Raw genomic sequence first — 19,339 nt, 5'->3', positions numbered from 1 at the left:
CTGGTTCGTTCTGAACATGTGCTAAACAGGTGAGTTGGGGTCACTGTCCATTTTGCTTGAAGAATATAAATTTAACATACAAACTTAAAACCTTGTGGTTTTAATACTAAGGGCTAATTTCAAATCTTTTCATAAGAAGTTTTGAATACTTCTAATATAGGAGATGCGACCAAAGTGACTTGTGGCTCACTTGTATATTCCTTGAATATTCCAAAATGCTGTGCAGAATCTCTCCTCTCCAAAAAAAAAAAAAAAGCCACCCAAAACCGTGAATGTTAGAAAATGTTGGAAAGCTTGAGGAATCTGCATTGCCTTTCCAGGTGACATACTGGCACTTCATATTTAATTTGAAAATGTTCTTATGCTGGAGCTGAAAAGGTATTAACAAACTGCAACTGTGGCTAGTTATTGGACTTCATATTTTTATATTAAATTATTTTAAGTTTGATCTAATGTGTTACTGAAGCAGAGGTGTTTACAGTTTTATTCTGTTCTTGGCTCTTCTGCCTACTTAGCAGCTAAAAAGCAGGCTTGCTGCACGGATGGATGCGAGGTGGCTTTGTGGAGTTAGCACAGTGCACTCTGGGTGTGTGTTACTAATTTGCAGGGACAAGTGTGTAAGCAGTACTGGATGCTGGTAGGAACTCAGACCTTAAACACCTTTTTGATTTGGCTTTGAGGTGACCAGCGTAGGCCTGGGATTGTGGTAGTGTCTCCCTTCCTTCTCAGGGACTGGTGTGGGTTTATTTGGGATGGACATTTGAAAGTTTAAATCAACTCTGATGGAAGGAGATGAGAGTTACTAATTACATTACTCTCCTTCCTTTCATTTAACTAATCTTTCAAGTCAAATAATTTATCAAGTCATAAACAAGAATAGTATTTGCCAGGCAGAACCTGCTCTGTGTGTGAAAGTAGAGGACTTTTCTCCACTCTCTTCTGTGTCAGAAAACCCTGTTTTGAGCCCAGTGCGAGGCTTGCCTGGCTTCATTTTGGGTGACCTGCTGCACATGCAGCCATTTACATGGTGACAAAGGTCTGTGCTGCGAGTTTTCAGCTCCGATCAGAGTCTTCAGATTGAGATTTTTTTTTCCGAGCACACATTATCCATTGGAAGTGCCTGTCAGCCTGCAGGGAGTGTTAGTCTCGCCTCTGCCCAGATAGCATGCGGTGTCATTTATTGGCAGGCCACAGAATGTTTGTTTATGTGATAATATTTACTACACTAACAAAATAGTAGCAATATACTAGTGATATATAAAGAACCGTCCGGATAGCCTGCCTGGCTTTATGAAGACAAACAGAAAGGCATATTAGCTGACCTGCTCTATCCCTCTGTTCTGGTTTAATAGTAACACCACTGGTGATGTTTGCAAAACTGATCTAATACACTTTTTTTTTTTTTTTTAAACTCCCTTCTCCTACCTGTTGCGCGGGTACAGAAGGGGTCAGACCTACTTGCAAGCATTGCAGGGGTTTGCTGGCTATAGCTTTTGTTACAATCCTAACACAAACCCAAACATTACTGTGTTATTGGGAAAGTTCGAGTAATATAAATTGAACTACTGCTGATACTGATAGTTACTTTTACTTCTTGTTAAGCTCTTGTTTAAAAAAACTTATAAACTGTTGTTTGGTCTTTTTGAGTGAGAGCTTTTTAAGCAAGGGGAATTGGCAGGCTGAGGAACTACTAATTCCCCACTATAGGAAATAGGTATCTTTAACTTCTCTGTGGTTTTAGCTGTTTGGAACTTTACCTCAAGTTGTAATTACAGAATGTATGAATTGCATGCTAACAGTTGCACTTTAAACTTAAAGGCTTTTAAAAATATATATCTGTATTTTAAATTATGAGGTTCCAAACTGCATAGCTGGTTTGTATGTGTAACTGTTCCAACAGACTAATACTTTTCTACAAGTGAGCTAAAGAAAAACGTCATGGTAGTATTTTATAGGAGATGTTGGAATTACTGGTGTGTTTCAAGATAATTAGATATTACTAGAGTGGAAGCCTTTTTGTAATTATGAAATAAAACAGCTATTTCCCATCTCTGCTCTTCCCACTTTGTTTTTCCGGCACAAAACCTTTCTCCCCTGCTTCATCTTGTTCTTTTGTTAGTACTTTTTCTTTCAGCTCAGTTGAGGTAGCAGTTTCTCTTAATTCCCCCCCCCCCCCTCCTCTGTTAGCAGAACGCATGTCTTACTTCGGCAACCCATTGCCTGGGAGAAGAGGAGCAGCAGACTCTCATAGCACTTGCTTACAGAGATGGGAAGGAGGGACATTATGTAGATACTTTCCAGGGAAGAAATAGGCGGCTATTCCCACACATGTAGTGATTCAGCTAGATTGTTTTTATGTACAGTATGATTTAAAAAAAAAAAAAGCAATGGGAAGTAAGGGTACCTCTCAAAATGGTCTTTTCAGTTGGCATTTGATGTTTTTTCTGGAAATGCTGTAAAAATAGAGAGCAAGACTGAGTATGCATGTGGCATGGGTTTAAAAGCCAATGGATCAGTTGCAGAGTTATACTTTAGATTGCTTATTGGTAGGACTAATTAAAACATCTGATTTATAATTAAAGTTCAGTAGGACTTTTTTTCCTCTTAAAAGACAAATTTCTGTAGGAAAAATTCTGGTACATCTGAGTGTATTTTAGGAAGACAAAGCACACATTGCAATTTATAAACAGACAAAAAATGCTCATTTCTACCTTGATAGGAAAAAAGAGTCTCTTACATTACTTCTTGACTAAAGAATGTGCTTGGGAGTTTTAATTAGAAATAACTTGAATCAGTTTAAAGAAGATAGCATTCATCTTGATTGAAGCAAAGGATCTATAAAATAAATAAAAACCTGAAAAGATGGAGATAACTTAAATCATTGAAAAGAACTGCCCACATTGCTTCTTTCTCCTGTGTTTTAATATGTCTCTACTACACTTTGGCCATTTCCATAAGGCAGTGCTATTTTAGTGCCTTTTATGATGCAGTTAAACCCATAAGTTAATGTTAAATCCAGAACATAAATAAAAAAACTGGGGGCATGGGTGTTGATTGGGAGGAAGAAAGAGGGGACTATGCTATACACTTTCAAATATTTGCACAGGATAGAAATCGTAGGTCTTGTAAATTTAGTGGCATCTTTTTTACACCACAGCGTTTGAAGAAATGTGCATAATCAGTCCACCATAAATTGTTGAAGTGAAGAAACCAACTCCATTCAGAAAATTGTTTTCAAACTCAGTATCAGAGTGATTAGATTAATCCTGAAAGACTTTAGTCCTGAAAACAGGATTTGGGTTCCCGAATCATTTACGTATCTGTGAAAATTTTGCCCTGCCTTGATCCTAAAAGGCAGTTCTGTGAATTACTCAGCAGACGACAAATGCTAGTCAGAAATGTCAAGCTGTTCTTGCGTAAATACCGAAAGCTACTCAAATGTTGCTTGGTTGCCGGAGGTAGTCTTCTGGATGTAGATATGCCAGTTGAAGGTGTTTCTTCCATGGGCCTCTTGTTGCCCCTTGCCATCTGGGTGGAAGTGACTGCTGCTGCCGTCCTCAAGGGGTCCTCTTCAGGCTTCCCGCGGGACTTGGGACAAGTTGGCTGCTTTAGCTGAGCTGATGAAGGTGGTGGGATTTAACTTGGCTAACTTTGCCTTAGATGGATTAGGGAGGCTTGTGTAATCCTGTTATAACAGACCTTGTCGCTGGGAAGCTGGGGAGTGGTAACAAACTCTTGGGCTATAATGGAAGGAGACAGAAATAAATTTCATTTGCCTAGCTCTCTGCAAAGTGAAATTCTCCATTTGCATCTTAGGAAAATGTTTATACAGTAGATATCCTGATTTTTAGTGATGTTTAGTAATCATGTGGCAGTGGAATACCTGTTTTTTCTGTATGTCTGTTTTTAGGTAAACTGTGAAAAGATGGTCTGTGAAGATGTATTTCAGACGGGTGAACCGAACTGAAGAAAAATGTGTGATATCAAAACCCCAGCTCCTTAAGCTTCCCTGGTTTTGTCAGGTTACTAATACGGACATCTTTTGGGATATTTCATTTTAAAGCTCCCATAGGGCATATGTGGCTCAAAATATGGTTATTGTGTGACCTATAATATATTGATATGGTTCAGTAACTAAGAATATAAAAAGTGATGGTCAAAGTCGCTGAGGCTTTTGAAAATTGTTTGCTTTATTATGCACAATTTTAGTTTCTTATGAGGTCTGATGTATCAGTCACCATGAAACTTAACTGCCTATTAAATCACCTGCAGATGCAGTTAGGTGTTTTTTCAGTAGCTTAAAACCTAGCAAATATTAAAAGAATTTGTCTGCTACAGAGGCCCAGGTGGTAGGAAGAGGACCTCAGCAGGTACTTCATATTTACAGTTCCCTTCACTACTCTAATGTTTGGTTTTGATTGAGTTTGTAGGTGGGAAAATAATTTGCAATTTTTATGGTGTCTGCTGTTGTTCCTGCTTCGTTATTGAACACATGTAGATGGCAATAGTAATCTAAAAAATATTTTATTAAGCTCGTGGGATATTAATGTTAAAATTGAAAGTTAATTTGGGAAGCTGTTGGATTCCCCATCTTGTAGAGTGTCAGTGTTGCTTTTAAAATAAATATTAAAAAAAAATACAATTGTGAGGGGGAAAGAGAGGATTGGGCTCTCTGTGTCTTTCCTTTACCTTAGTTACAATCTTGTTCAAAACCGCTTCAGGACCAAGTAGGTCACAGATGCGAGAGGGAAAAGCTTTGTTTAGTTCATGAAACTTCCAAAGGATCAGAATTTCCTGCCATAATTCTTTTTTTTTTTTTTTTTTTTTTTTACAGTTGCAAAAACAGTACCATCTTTTTCTTAGTAAAACACCTTGGGAAGCTTCAAACTGAAGTTATTCTCTCTTCTTGTGTGCAGTGCTAGCTTTCCTCTCGGGAGTGGAGGGATGCATGCAGTTAGGACTCTCGAGTATTGATGCTTTCAAGAAGCTAAAATACCTCAGGTTCCTCCTTCATGTTCTTCCCCAAGCACAATTATAAACCTGAAACTTGACAATATTTCTCTTTGTTGCCTTTGATCCCCCCCCCCCCCCCCCCCCCCCCCCCCTCCAGAGGAGACTTAAAATGGTAGGGGCAACTAAACACTGTCCTATAGGAATTATTCATCCAAAGAAAATTCAGATGCAAAAGGCTTATTTAGTGGTACAGGGGTACATTGCAAATATCCCATCCAGTTGTGGATATAAAATCAATAAATTCTTAAATCAGAAGTGATTCATCTTAAAGCATAGAGTTTGGGAAGGCAAAATTCATCTGTGTGTTCAATGCTTCTGCCCACTGTCCGCAGAGGTTCTAAATAATTTAGATTTTCATCATTCTGAAAATGAAGGTTCCTTCAGAAAATCCTGCCAAAGAATAAATTGTAGTGCATGAGCACTATACGATTTTTTTGCGTATGGTTAATATCCATTGTTTTAAATTATCTTCAGTGATGTTGCAAATAGCACTTCCTGTGCAAAGGAATATACATGCCCAAGGCAGAGGAAGCTCTTTGGGTGAGCAGAATTTTTAACCAAGTCATTTTTAACAGTTGGAGCAGAAGCTATGGGTAACACTCTGATGAGAGAAATTAGAACATGCATGCCTGCATAACTTCTTGTCAAATGACGAGTGAAGAAGAGCCAGAGGAGAATGGAAGTATAACACAATTCCAGAATGACAAAAGCAGGAAAATTTTCAATTAAAACTTATTACTCTGGTTAGTGTAGTACTGCATGTTGGCATGCAAAGGCAACACTTAACTGCTATCCTGTGATTAAGCAAAACCAGTCAGAATTATCTTTATCTCGCTGGCTGCTCTGCTTATCAGGACTGCGCTCTGCTTCTCAGCTGCTTGGGGCAGGCAGGGAAGGTCCAGCGTATGGTCCCACTCGGGGCAGCTGCTGGTGTGGCTGGTGAGTGCTGGGTATTGGTTGTGTCGGGCTGGCTTCCTCCAAGCTGCCAAAATCTGTGAGCACAGTGGGCTGGTCATTTAGTCTGCGTCAGGATCCTAGTGCATAGAAGTGAAACTTGTAGTATCTCCAGTGACGTTTCATAAAGTGACATGCCTCCCAGTATCAGTCTTGGTTCCCGTTCTGGACTTGGAGCAGTAGCGAGTTGTGCTGCTTTATGTGTCAGGTAACTGAAGTGTACAGTCAAGTGTAAGTGCTTGTCCATATATCTGTCTGTGTGCTGTGCATATAAAACAGAAATAACATTTTGTTCATATGTGATTACTTTTTAATTGATTGCCAGAGGTGCAGTAAGATTAATACCCCGGAATAACATCTTGGATATATGTAAACTAGTTTGAGAATCCTCAGTTGCGCGTTTAGAGCTCACAAGTTGTCCTACAAAATAAAGTAAGGTGTGATCAAAGTAAGAAAGAAATGTAATGCACTGTTCCATAGTACCTGCATCTGCACAAAAGCTGCGGCTTTTCACCTAAACGGCTTGAGTCTAGCAGACTTGCATTCCTCATGGTGCTGTTCAGCGATGTTACGATGGGAAGTCCTTGTGATTGCAACTTTTGCAGCCATAATTTATTTTTTAATGATGCATCACTGTCTCTGTCAGGTAAACATAACAGACATTTGAATCCACTAAATTTAGTGGCTTCTCTTCTCTATAATTCTGTTCTGTCTGTGAAATTCCTGATGGAATCAGCTTACCAGGCTTGAAAACAGGGTGTGATGCAGGTAGTACTTTGTTTTTGAACATACTTGGAGAAAGTGTAAGAGACTATTTTATTTTTCTTTTCCCCACGTGTTAAGATTTCCTGAAGTACAGGAAAAAGACCCACTTGTTAACTGCTATTTACTGTAATAAAAACAGTAAACTAATGCTCTTATGCATTGTAGAGAACTCTCTCCATGCATCCTAAGTAGGTCTTGGGTGTTGGTATGCTTCAGTGTGACTATAAAGCCAAATGAAATATCTCTCCATAGTGAAATCAGGTTTATTACAGTGTAATTTCCTTCTTTTAGAAGGAAAAATACAACACTCCTTTTAAGGGCTTTTATCTAAAATGGAAGTCTCCTTTTAAGGGCTTTTATCTAAAATAACTAATGAATGTGATGGTATTAAATAATAAAATACTGTTATGATGCCAAAAATAACTTCTCAGTCTCTTTGATCTTCATTTTGGCTAAAGATATAAAATTCCACTAGAGACTTTTGTAAACAGACTCCATTAATGCAAACAAATTGTTTTGAAAAACAGCGACTATAATAGATGTTGATTAAGAGAGTGAATAACCTTGAGTTTTAATTTTCAATACAGCTTGAGTTAACTCCACATTAATTGGAGTCACACCTCTAAGTCATGTTGTACTGCTCTGAAATCTGCATGTGGCTACTTCTGTTTGTCTTGGCTTTAATTAATCATTCTCTTATTTCTTGGCAGCAGCCATTATTGGGCAGGAAAATACGGTTCCAGGTGTAGTCTTGAGCCTTTATGGTTTCTGCCTGCCTTCTGCATACTGTGGCTCTGTGCAGCACAGGTGGTCGGTCCTAACAGCATGGAGTCTTGCAGCAGATGAAACACAGATATGTCTGTAATATTTCCAAGTGGTGTGCTGGTGGGAACTTTCTCTAGTAGTCTTTAAGCCTTTCTTCTATCATTGAAGAAGTTCAAATTTCATTTTTTCTACATCTGCATTGTTCAGTAACATTCAGTGCATGTGTAATGTAAGTTTCTGTGTGTTTGCATGCTGCTTATTTTTTTTGTTTTGGCGTAAAGCTTTACATGACTACCTAAGAATAAGAAGGATCCCATTTAAAGAGTCACAGACATATGTTATGTTATTTATGTTTAGAAAAAGAAATACATCTGGTTCTGACAAGACATCATTATTTTATGTTCTTCTAAAGAATGCATCAATTCATATAATTATCTCTATTAAGAGTGTCAGTGGAGTTAATAAAGAGAAGTGCCCTGACTTGTGTCTATATGACTTGGCCCTTTGTGCACTTTGGGGACCTCATTTCTGATTGCCTTGTTCTTTCAAAGTTCACTTATAGGGCAGGGGAACAATTAACTCCCGTAAAGCGGAAGCCCAGGAGCAGCTGGGCCCACTAATGATGGCCGGTATGGATTTGTGCTATGCCGTACATGAATTTCTCCCCAGGGATAGTCCCTCGATATTATCCCAGCATGTCTTGTGCTGTTAAGTGCCCTCAGACAACCTGGTGCCACCAGTGACATGCAGTGCATGCGTGCACTCAATCTTACGTTACTGAAAACATTGCTCTGGGGCAAATCTTGTGCTTTGTGGATGTAACCAGTCTGTTCCAGCTACTCCAGAGGAGCACAGGCAGAAGCGGGGCTGTGTTGCTTGATCAATTCCCCACAATGTAGCCTGCAAAGAAAGTAAAGAGTTTGCCAGACATGACAGGAAGCCTTGGGCTGACTCACAGGTCTTCCCGTAAGCTGGTTCACCGAATTACAGTTGAAAAATAATTTGTGTTTTCTAGAGTTTGATTATTGGGTTTTTGCCTGTTTTCCTTTTTGCTCCTGTTTTTGAATGTTACCTTAATGCTCAAGCCCATGGAGACTAAATTAGCAATTCGGTATGCTTGGTTGGTAGTGGGGACAGAGAGTGAACTTGGTTATTGGAGTGCTGAACTTGTCCTTTATCGTGTACTTCTCACCTGAATTCAATTCTTGCAGTGGGAGGGTAGCTGTAAGAAGGTTTAAGTGCCAACATGTTGAATAGCAGTGAAGAATAGAAGAACAGGAGATGGCTGAAAAGCCAAAGGCAGAGGAGTCAGTGCTTGTGTAAGGGATGGCAGTGGTGGTTTGGAAGGTGCACGTTAGCCCCAGGTTGTAAGCTTCCAAGGAAAAGCAAGAAAGCAGCCATAGGAGGAGGTAAGAAATTTCCTAGCAATGTCAAAATAAATGCTGAAAACGGCATTTATTGGTATGAATATTGCAGCTGCACTGTGCAGAACATCCTTGTGGTACCTGAGATGTTGTGTGGCAGTAAGGGGGGGAGAGGAGGGAGATGGCACCTTGCATTTTTGCAGGAGATCTTTTGGGGGGGTTTGTTTTATTTTAGTTTTTAGTTTAAGCGTTTGTAAGGCTCCCTCCATAGGTGTCAAAGGAGGAGAAGCTTCTCCAAAGGTTGTTGTAGAACAGCTAAATCAGGTATCTGTCTGGATCTCCCTTTGGAGGAACTCCGTCAGAGGAGTTTTTCTTTTTGTGTTAGCTATAGAGAGCTGTGGTGATGGCCACCACAAGTTGCTAAGGCTTTTATGACTATTCCCCTAACCGTGTGTGTGCGAAATTCCAATAAATGCTCAGTGAAAAGTAATGTAAATATTTTATTCCTCTGTCTCTCAGAGAAAGAAGCTTGTGTTGTTCATCATGCTGCAGTATTGAAGAACATAATGCAGAGGGTTTGAGTTCTGTCCCTACCCTGGCTCTGTTAAATACAACTTTCTGATATTTTAATCTGTTTTTTTGACACCTGTATACAACTTCTAGTTATTAACATTTGATTTATTTAAGTGTGTGCGCAGTGGGGAAGTATTAGATTCCACATCTCAGCTAAGGGCTTGCTCTTAATAAATTGCTCTCTTCTGATGGTCCCTCAGTGCTTTAAGGAGAGATGCAGTTGTATTTGGTAACTAGAAACAACACTTTTTAAAAAAATAACTAGCTATTACTGTAATCCTCATTGCAGGAAACAAATGAAATTAATTTAGCTACTCTGTGGCTGGAATTAAAGGGTTGTGTCTGTTTTTTTTAAATATATTGTTAGTCAAGACGATGATGTGTTTATGATATTACAGAAGCATAGAAATTTGTGGCACTGTATGAAGACATTTTTATTTCAGCTCTAATCATAGACAATCTAAACATAACTTACTGGCTGTGAGAAGCACATGTAATATGGTAAACTGTCAAATATATGGGTTAACTGTCTGTCAATCACTTATTCTTCTGAGCCACCACTGCTGCTTGTGTGCTACTTATTTTCCTGTTATGGAGAGAGAGTGCATATTTAGTTTATGCATCTTCTCTAAGCAGTAAAGGAAGCAGTTTTTCTAGCTCTAGTACTGGCACAATTACTATCAACTTTTTAAAAAGCTTGGTACTGAATACAGACTGATGCCTGAAACTCCCTAGTTAGTGCCAAGGTGCTGACTAGGAAGCGTTGGCTGAAAACCTCCTGTTTAAATTTTTGTGAAGTGTGTACTTGGAGCTTACAGCTGTGTTCATAGTTGAAGACTGAACCATTTCTGTGTTACGCTGGCATTAAAATACGGAGTGTGACTTTCAATGTGAATTGAAGGCACTTGGATTTAGATTTGTTTCCACGCTTTTAGCAAATGCAGTGCAATATTGACCTATGATATAAGAAAGTAACATGAAACTAAATGTTACTAAGTATTGTGAATCTGGATTTTTTTTTTTAATTGCATGCTACTCTTAAACTGCACCTTAACTAAATAGGTAACTAGGAGCTTGAAAGCATGTTTGATTAGAGTAATTGCTCTTTCATTCTCCTGTGGGTTTTTTCCTGACTTTCTGTTTTGTTTTGTTTTGTTTTTTTTTCTTTTTTCTTTCTTAGTCTTCATGAAGAAATCATTGACTTTTATAAGTATATGTCTCCCAGACCTGAAGAAGAGAGAATGCGGATGGAAGTGGTGAACAGGATAGAAAACGTTATAAAAGAGCTCTGGCCTAATGCAGATGTGAGTAGGATACTGTTCTATTTGTTAATATATAAAAGCAATGTTTTGTGCCTGTTGACTCTGTGAAGTATTGAATAAAGAAAATACTGTTTATTTTTCCGTATTAAAAAAACCCAAAAGGATTTCTGGTCAAATGAGAGAGGTGATCTTTATTTCTAGAATAATACAGGTCAACATTTTCTGTCACACATAGGAACAAAGGCAAGCTAGACCTACTGTAGTCAAAGAAAGGGCATAAGGTGTGGCAACATTTAGTCTCGTTAATATTTATGTAGTAAGATTAATGTGAGCATATCAGGCATGCATGCATGCTTGTAAAGTATTGTGTTAAAAAAAAATCTTCTGAAACTCATAGTTTCGTTAGTAGCAGGGCTTCTAGTCCAAAGACTTGCGTTCTTGACTAAGTCTATTAAAGTGGAATGCCAGCAATGCCACGTTGTTACGTAAACCATGCTATTTTTAATGGGCAGTTAAACTAAATTGACATACCTTACAAATGTAAAGGAACCAGGTTTTTTGTACAGGAACAAACAAGTCTGTAGATCCGTGTATTGAGCTTAAAATCTGTAATGCCTCTTTCCACTGAAGATGGGTTTTTGCTCGTCCTTAAGTCGAAACAAGTTTTTCCTGTGCAGAGCTATGATTTTTTTTTAATAAAGGATGGATTAAAGAGAAGCTAGAGAAGTTGCTTCACTAACATGGTGTTCATTTCCAGAATGCAGATTTGTAGCCATAGTCATCTATCTGTAGATAACAGTAGCTGAAAATAAGGACTTCTTAGCTGGAATAGCAAACCAAATTCAGACAGCAGAATCTTTAGTATAAGGAATGCTCTTTGATCCTGCCACAGTAAAAGACAGTGTTTTGACACGAGTGACTTAAACCCACTGTTCCTTTCGGATCTTCTTAACCTGTTTTTTGGAATGTATTTTTAGAAATTGGCAGAATATCACAGAATATGAATTCTGTATAAGCTATATGTATGTGGTGTGTGGTTTTGTGTGTAAAATATACTCACATTTTCAAGGTGGTTCATGTTGTTATGGACGACGTATTAGTGATGTATAATATGGAAGGAGCGCTCTCCACTCGGTGGTAGTTGCCTTTGCACAGTTACAGGGAGTTTAGATAGAGTCAGTACTACACATCTGGTAATTTTCTCTTTGAGCAAACCCAGTAATCTTTCCAAGGGAGCTGTGTAAGAGACTTTAGCATATCTCACAGGTGTTGTATAGCTCTCCTCTAACCCAGTGAAACAGTGTTGTAGACCCTAATCAAGAGCAGTAGTGGGCTGCCAGTCTGACAGGCCATAGTATAGGAAACAGTGCGGGTATGAAACAGTGCTTACTATGATACAGCCTGCCAAAGTCTTGTAGTAGGGGGATTTCAGCAGAATAACTAATTGCTTCAGCCTGGAGAAGATGCCACTATTTCCTAGACAAGTTTGTGTGCTGCAGACTTAACTAGTGTAATGGGGTGAATGGATTTATTACCAGGGGATCTTTCTTAGTTACCACTAATACTTTGAATGGGGCACAAGAACTTAGTGCTTCCAGAGATACTCTGTTTATAGGACAGACTTGATCTGTAAGAGCTAAGTCTTTTGTATTAAAAATTTATATATATACACATACATATATACATATATATATATGACTTTGGGGCCTTGAGAAAATAATCTTTCTTTAAGCTACTGGAACTGCTTTTTGTAGCCACAATCTGTTTAAGATGGGGAAGCAAATTACAAGCCCTGCTACAAATGACAGCTGACCACTGGGTTTACCTGTAACATGACTGAGAGGGAGCACACACCATGCAGTTGAAAACTCAAGTTCACTTTTCAGTTAGTGCCAGTTAAAACTGCCATGACCGTCTTTCTTCACTGTTCTTTAAAATGTTAGAGAGCGAGAGTGTGCCAGTTCCTTTTTCTCAAGTCAGTAACTGCTCTTCAAAGCCTAACTCTGTATTTTGTCTGCTGTTGTTACATCGAGGAATAATTCTCCTCTTGTATGCCCTTCTGTTTTCTGGAGGCTAGAAGGGAACTGAAGAGTGACAACAGCACGCCAGGTTATAATCTGGAAATGACTGTAGTGTTATTTTTCTGATACTTCCTTTACAGATCTGCTTGAGAACTGAACTGCTGAACTCAACTGTATTCAACTTTGACAGTCTTTTGTTGTAATTTTTCAGCCATTTGAGTTAATCACTAACCTTTTGGAAATCTGTGTTGGTTTAGCTACTTGTAAGATTTAAGTTTTGAGTACGTGCTCTGAGAAGGTGGAGTGTTATCTGGTCCAATGTCCTCAGCTTTAGCTGTAGTGTAAAGTGATAAGTTAATGTTTAAGCTGTTCATTTTAAGTCATAGATGCAGCGAATCCAGCTAAAATAAACTTGTAAGTTAAACATACACATTTAGTTTGTAGTTTCTCACTAAACACGTAGGTAAGACATACTCTATAAAAATCAGATACCAAGGAAAGGAAAATCAGGCTTCATGAATCTAAATGTACAGAGAGCGTGTGGAATGTGCCTGTGCGTATACGTTTGGTTTTTTTTTTTCCTGTTCCACTTAGGAAAAGGCTGAAAAAGCAGATGGAGGGGGGTAAAACTAGGTATCCTAAACTGTTACTTTATTTATAGAAGTTAGCAATTGTGTCATTTGGTCTCTTACTCAAGGGAATGTGCTTAGAAGGAAACATTCCTAGTAAGTGAGAACTGTTCTTGGCATCAGCAAGGCTCTGACCCTAAGAAAGGCTTTAATTACACTGAAACTGAACAACCCAAAACATTGAACGAAAGCATTTTAAGACAAAGTTTTTTTGACCAGTTGAATATGAAAATTTGACTATTGAACAAATCGGTACTTATGCAGTGGAATTTAGGATTCATCTGTCATAATGTCCTCAGCTTTGTATCTGAGTATTATGTGGTTCGTAGATCTGAAAAGAGGTAATGTTGCATACTTCATGCTTCAACTATGATTGGGAATGGGAGTAGAAAGATGAACTGTATTTATTTTAACAAACTTCAGAAAATTCTACTTAATGATGTAGAAGAAAGGGAAATTTAAATTGGCTATGGATAGATTTTTTTGTTTTGATGGAGGGATTTTGGTAGCAAGGACTTTCCAAGCTTTTGTGCGTTTCCAAGTTCTGTTGTGCATAGTGAGGACATATTTGGACACATACCGTAATTAAAACCCCTTCAGGAACTTTGGAATTTAATATGAACAAGTTCACAGAAATGTAGGATAAATAGTAACAATAACATACAGGAGTAGGAGGAGTCCATTACAGTACTGTGAAGTCTTAAGTTATCTTATGAATGCAAATACATATCTCTGTCCACATAGAATAAAAACATAATCGGCAGTGTTGGCACACCACAAAAACTAATGCTTGCGTCTCTCAAGTCATAATAGTGTCCTGTATTTGGGATGCTTTAAATACATACATGGCTACAGAGCTTCAACAGTTTAAATTCCGATTTGGTAATAAATCAAAATCCTTTAAAATTTCTGTTCTGATTTCCCCACTCTTCCATCTTTCAAGATTTGATGAGAGAGGGATTGAAGTGTGGGTGTGGGTTTCTTTTATAATAATTCAGTGTTTCTCATACTCCAAATTATTGTACAACAGCAGATGTTGTCTCATTCCTTTCGGTAAAGGTCATATATGTTGTATCAGTAAGTTTATGAATACTTTCAGGGTTGTTTATTGAATAAAAGCTCTCTCTGCTGTTCAGCTGAACACACTTTTGTTTGATAATGTGAAAGCACATGTAGTTTTTTCCGAACCCATCATTGGTTGTTTTATTGTGCAAAAGCACTTCTCGGCCATTTTTGGTGGCCAAATAAATCCCTGTTTGACTGAACCCAGTTTCACAGAGGATGCTTTTATTACTATCCTGGATTAAAAATGGTAATAATAATTATTATTATATTCTTAGCTTTGTGATGCCTTTATGCTTTTGTCAAGATCTAGAACAATATTGATGCTAGTTCTGTGGCATCTCTTGCAGTCTTTTCCAGTTTGAGAGGCTAAGAACTTTCAATGTTAAATTTACTGCCACCATGTGCTTTTTTGGGGGGTCAGGGTGAGGGGGTAAAAAGAGTGAAGCGATATAAAATAATCAAAAGGAAGCACTCATACTGTTTCTTAGTCTACTGAAGTATCAAGACACTTACTTGCAAAACATCATCTTTTCCTGTCTCCCCCTTTTTCTTATCCCGAAGGGGAAAAACATAAAAAGTGGGTCACTTGACATACAAATACATGGCAATCAAACTAGTGTATGAGACTCATTAAAGCAGAATACGCAAGTCTGTAAGGTGGCTCCAGGAAACACATCGGAAGACTGTCTGGTTGAACATTGGTCCAAAGGTGTAGATATTTTTACTTTGAAGTCTCACCACTCTCCCTTTGAGACTTAGCATATGAGTCCGACCTCCCTGTGAGGCTCAGCTAAGTTAATGAGAACATGGTTTCGAACAGCTTACAATGGAAACCTGATTATTTAAACCTCCAGTGCTAGTAAAAATCCAGCATGATAAACTAATTCTGTGGTATGTGAAACTTTCTGAAACTTCTTTTGTTTTAGTTTAAGCAGAAATAAAGAGAGTTGTGCTACTTGCTTTGTAATTCGGAAAAAAAAAAGTATCGTGATTTTTTTTTTTTTTTAAGTATGCAAAGCAACAGAAAGATGTTAAACTTAGAAAATGTGTTTAAAAACTGAAGGGTATACTTTGAGATATGAAAGAAAAAAATAAATTCAACTGATACTGGGTTTTTTTATGTTCTATCATTCTTAAATGTTTTTAAATCTTCTGGTTTATGGGGTTTTGCCAAATTTGGTCATGGTGAAAATATTTACATTACAAAGAAGGTTTTGTAATAGAAAAGTCAAAGTTATTAATGTTTTGTGGGTAATAGCAATGAAGATTAGCCGTTTATACTACATTGAAGATGTAAATGCTTTAACAGAAAAGAGTACTGTGCCTGTTAGCAATACCAAAATCTACCAATGGAGGGTAGCAATAACCAGCCTTTGCATGCAACTTAATAGAACTTGTTTGTCTTCTGAAGCCTGAAAATTTGTTTTTATATATCCTGTTCTTGTGTTTCAGGTGCAGATATTTGGAAGTTTTAAAACTGGTTTATATTTACCTACAAGGTTAGTAATTTTTCAGTGTAAATTCCATACAAGAGAAAAGATAACCTGTGGAACCCTGTACCCCGTAGTTATTTAGCTGATCTCCCAATATCTGTGTTACTTGTGTGTATACTTGTTATATTAAGAAAGTGTTAAGCTATTAGTACTCTGCAAAGTGTACAGAAATACAGTAATTAAGACTATTAACTATAATACATGTGTCATATAGATTTTGCATGTATTGGTAAAAGATCTGAATTACCACGTTGTCAAAAAAGGCTTATTTTGTGATTTGGCTTCATTAAATGACTAAACCAAAATAAGAGGTTGGCCTTAAAAGAACAGCTAAATTTTATGTCCACGGGTGATTAAATTGAAACATTTAACGTCACCCTGTTAATGCTAATGTTAGCATCGAAGAGAAAAGATTACATACAGAACTTTTTTCTTTTCTTTCAGTCTTCTTTTGTGAAATCTGTGCAATAGTCAACCTCTACCTTTTCCAAATTTATTCCTAGTTTTCATAAAGAAAAGTCATTACTCAGTGACACTGGTATCTTCTGTGTAGAAATTGTGTTTTTGACACCTAAATAGAAATAGAATGAAAGGCTTAAATGGCTGCAGGGGATAAACACGTTTAAATAGTGTAAATCTGAGGTTAACACTTGGAATTGAGTTCCGTGCTTTGGGAACATGAGGAATTAAGATCTAATACTGACTGCAAGTGATGGATACTTGAGTCGTCATTTCATCTCTTTTTGAAAAAGAAAGTATCTGACAGATACTTTAGTATCTGATTTAGTCTAAGGAGTTGCAAGAAAGCTTAATTGCTCAGTTTCTGTTTGGAAAGTCAGAAGTAAGGTGTACAAATACACACTGTTTTCACATTTGGCCTCATTCTTGGCCTTTTTTTCATTGATTTTAAATAGGCTCGATTAAACTTGGTTGGATGCTGATAAAGGAGAGATATTCCTGTCCACATGACTGATAGCAATAGTTCTTTACTGTATTTGCTTGATTGTTTTGAAACTGATGTAACAAAAACGCTTTGTTGCTGTCCATTTGATTTCGTGTACTGCCTTTCCTCCATATTTGTTTCAGCTGAGTTTTTTGGGGAGGACAAATGCAGATACTTTAAAAAGAGTACATAAACCCACCAAAAAACCTCCCTGTGGCAGTACTTGCCAAACTTTCAAAATAGCAAGCATTTGCGTGTTGGTAATTAATTCACTGTTGCCTTCTATCAAAGCTTCCCTTTGCCCTAGGTTTTCCCCGTCCATCAGTAACTGTATAGTTAATCTAGATTTCAGGTTCTGGGATTCAGAAAGACCTACAGTGTGTTTTTAATTCTGTTACTGTGTGTTAGAATTTGCCTACTATGCTTTTACTTAAGGTGATATTGAAGGTTTGGGTACACAGGTTGTTTAGCTGCTGGATCTCTGTGTTATTTTGCAGGTGATATCTATCCTCAAGGTGACAACAGAGCTGCTTTTTCTCTCTTGGTGTGCATCAGAAAAATGTCTCCTGTTGTTAACTGTCAGCATCAGTAGTGGGTTTAACACTAATTTAGTTTAGAAGTGTCCGGCAGCATTTCCTGCTCTCCAAGCAGGTTTTGAAGATAGTTTTCTGAAACTGGCTGAGTACTGCCTATCCTTGTCAGCTGAATGGTATGCAGCTGAACTGCTGCTGAACTTGCTTGCTGCCGACGCTGCTTGTCAGCAAGAGATACTTCATCTAATGCAGACATAGTTTCTTTGAGACTGTTAAAGCAGTGTTGTTTGTGAATCAGCAGACCTGTAGAATCTATGGGTGAAAGCATTCCTAAATTTTTGGGTGTTTTCTGTTACGCAGTTTTCCATATTACTGAAGTGGCCTGCCAGTAGAACTATAGGATTATATGCTTGCCTCCTTTGTGTTCCCAACCAAGCAGGGGAAACCAAAGAAGAAGTTGGGGAGCAAAGAGGAGAAAGCTCAGGATCTCACAGTAGCCTTCACTGTCTTCAGTTTGGACACCAGTCACCTTTTGAATTTGAGTTTAGACATTGAATTAGGGTGTCAACTCCCTGTGTAGTCAGATGAGCGTGTATGTGCATAGGGAGGAAGCGTAGCGGGATGGAGACACCTCTTGAAGGAGCTAAGTTAACGAGTGAAGTTAATTAGATGGTTTGATCTTATTTAACAGCTTGTTGCTTCCTGAAGTCAAAGTTGCCACATTTTCCTCTCTCCTTCCCTGCTCCCTGTTCTTGGCACTACAGGCCAGCTGCTTACCACGTGCTCACTGGTGCTCTGGTCACCCAGAAAACCAACTCTGAGTTGCAAAGAAGCAGGAAATTACCCCAGAATGTTTTGGGTTTTTTTTAAAGGGGTGGGAGACTTGATTTCTGCCAGGCCCATTAATATGTTGCATTGATTTGCTGTGGATTAGACAAATACCAGACCTAGAGTAAAGGAGAGAACAGGGCCATGCATCTGGGAGTAGAGGATGGGGAAGAGGACTTTCCCGTTCACTGACAGGCTGTTAAATTGGTATTACTGATTAATGCAGCCCAAAGGTAGTGATTCACAGCAAGTTAATTTCTTGCTCTGAATCACTCTGGAGAAGTTGATCCCTCTCTGCTGACAGTGTGGCCTGAGGAGACTAATCTCAGGTGTTGCAACCCAATTGGTTTGTATACGTGTATGTACCCCTCCCATTTGGTAACCTGAAATGTTCTTTTTTTCCCCAAGTGTAAGAGTTCATCCCCACCTCTTTCCTCAGAAAATTAAGAGTAAATTATTTGGTTAAACTACATTCTGTCAGCTTTATTTTAATTATGTGTGGATGTCAGCTGTTTATCTTTTAAGCGCGTTGGTCTTTTAATTTCAATAAATCTATATTTTCTTTCCATTTTAGTGACATTGATTTAGTTGTGTTTGGAAAATGGGAGACATTACCTCTTTGGACCCTGGAAGAAGCTCTTAGAAAGCACAATGTAGCAGATGAAAACTCAGTGAAGGTTTTAGATAAAGCAACTGTAAGTTTGGGGGAAGAGGGTATTTCCTTGTTCTAAGCTAAATTTCTAATCAAAGAAAGATCTTGGTTAAAAGGATGAATTTTCATAAGCAGAAACTATTATGTATATAAATTTGAAATAGAACCAATAGAACCTTTTTATTTAGTACGTTTTTTATTACTGACAAAATAATTGATAGTGCTCCAACAGAAGCATTTCTTCTGTTGGGGAAAATTACTGGATTTTCCACACTGCACAACTTACGCATGCTTTTAAGTGAGGCTATACTAGTCATTGTTGTGAATTAATGTGATTAGACGTGTGAATTTCTGGACTGAGTTTGTACATAAGTAAATGATTTATTTTTTTCTTATTCCAAGTAAGCAGACATAATACATTTTCACATAGAAGTAGTAAGTACAGCCTTGTAGAAATACGTAATGGTTGTCTTGTGCAG

The 19,339-nt window shown here is 38.0% G+C and overlaps 1 protein-coding gene across 2 annotated transcripts in view; it reads left to right on the top strand.

The window, feature by feature from the left end:
• The window catches only part of TENT4B (terminal nucleotidyltransferase 4B), a 44,701-nt gene that overhangs the window by 11,602 nt on the left and 13,760 nt on the right, over positions 1 to 19,339 (top strand). For both annotated transcript variants that reach the window (XM_075510653.1, XM_075510652.1), the window contains exons 2-4: positions 10,615 to 10,738; positions 15,864 to 15,910; positions 18,783 to 18,903. In XM_075510653.1, the coding sequence (XP_075366768.1) occupies positions 10,615 to 10,738; positions 15,864 to 15,910; positions 18,783 to 18,903 (292 nt within the window). The remainder of the gene's footprint in view (positions 1 to 10,614; positions 10,739 to 15,863; positions 15,911 to 18,782; positions 18,904 to 19,339) is intronic.

The sequence above is a fragment of the Mycteria americana genome, chromosome 8 (assembly GCF_035582795.1).
Source record: "Mycteria americana isolate JAX WOST 10 ecotype Jacksonville Zoo and Gardens chromosome 8, USCA_MyAme_1.0, whole genome shotgun sequence".
Lineage (NCBI taxonomy): Eukaryota > Metazoa > Chordata > Aves > Ciconiiformes > Ciconiidae > Mycteria > Mycteria americana.
This window is presented reverse-complemented; position numbering and strand designations above follow the sequence as displayed.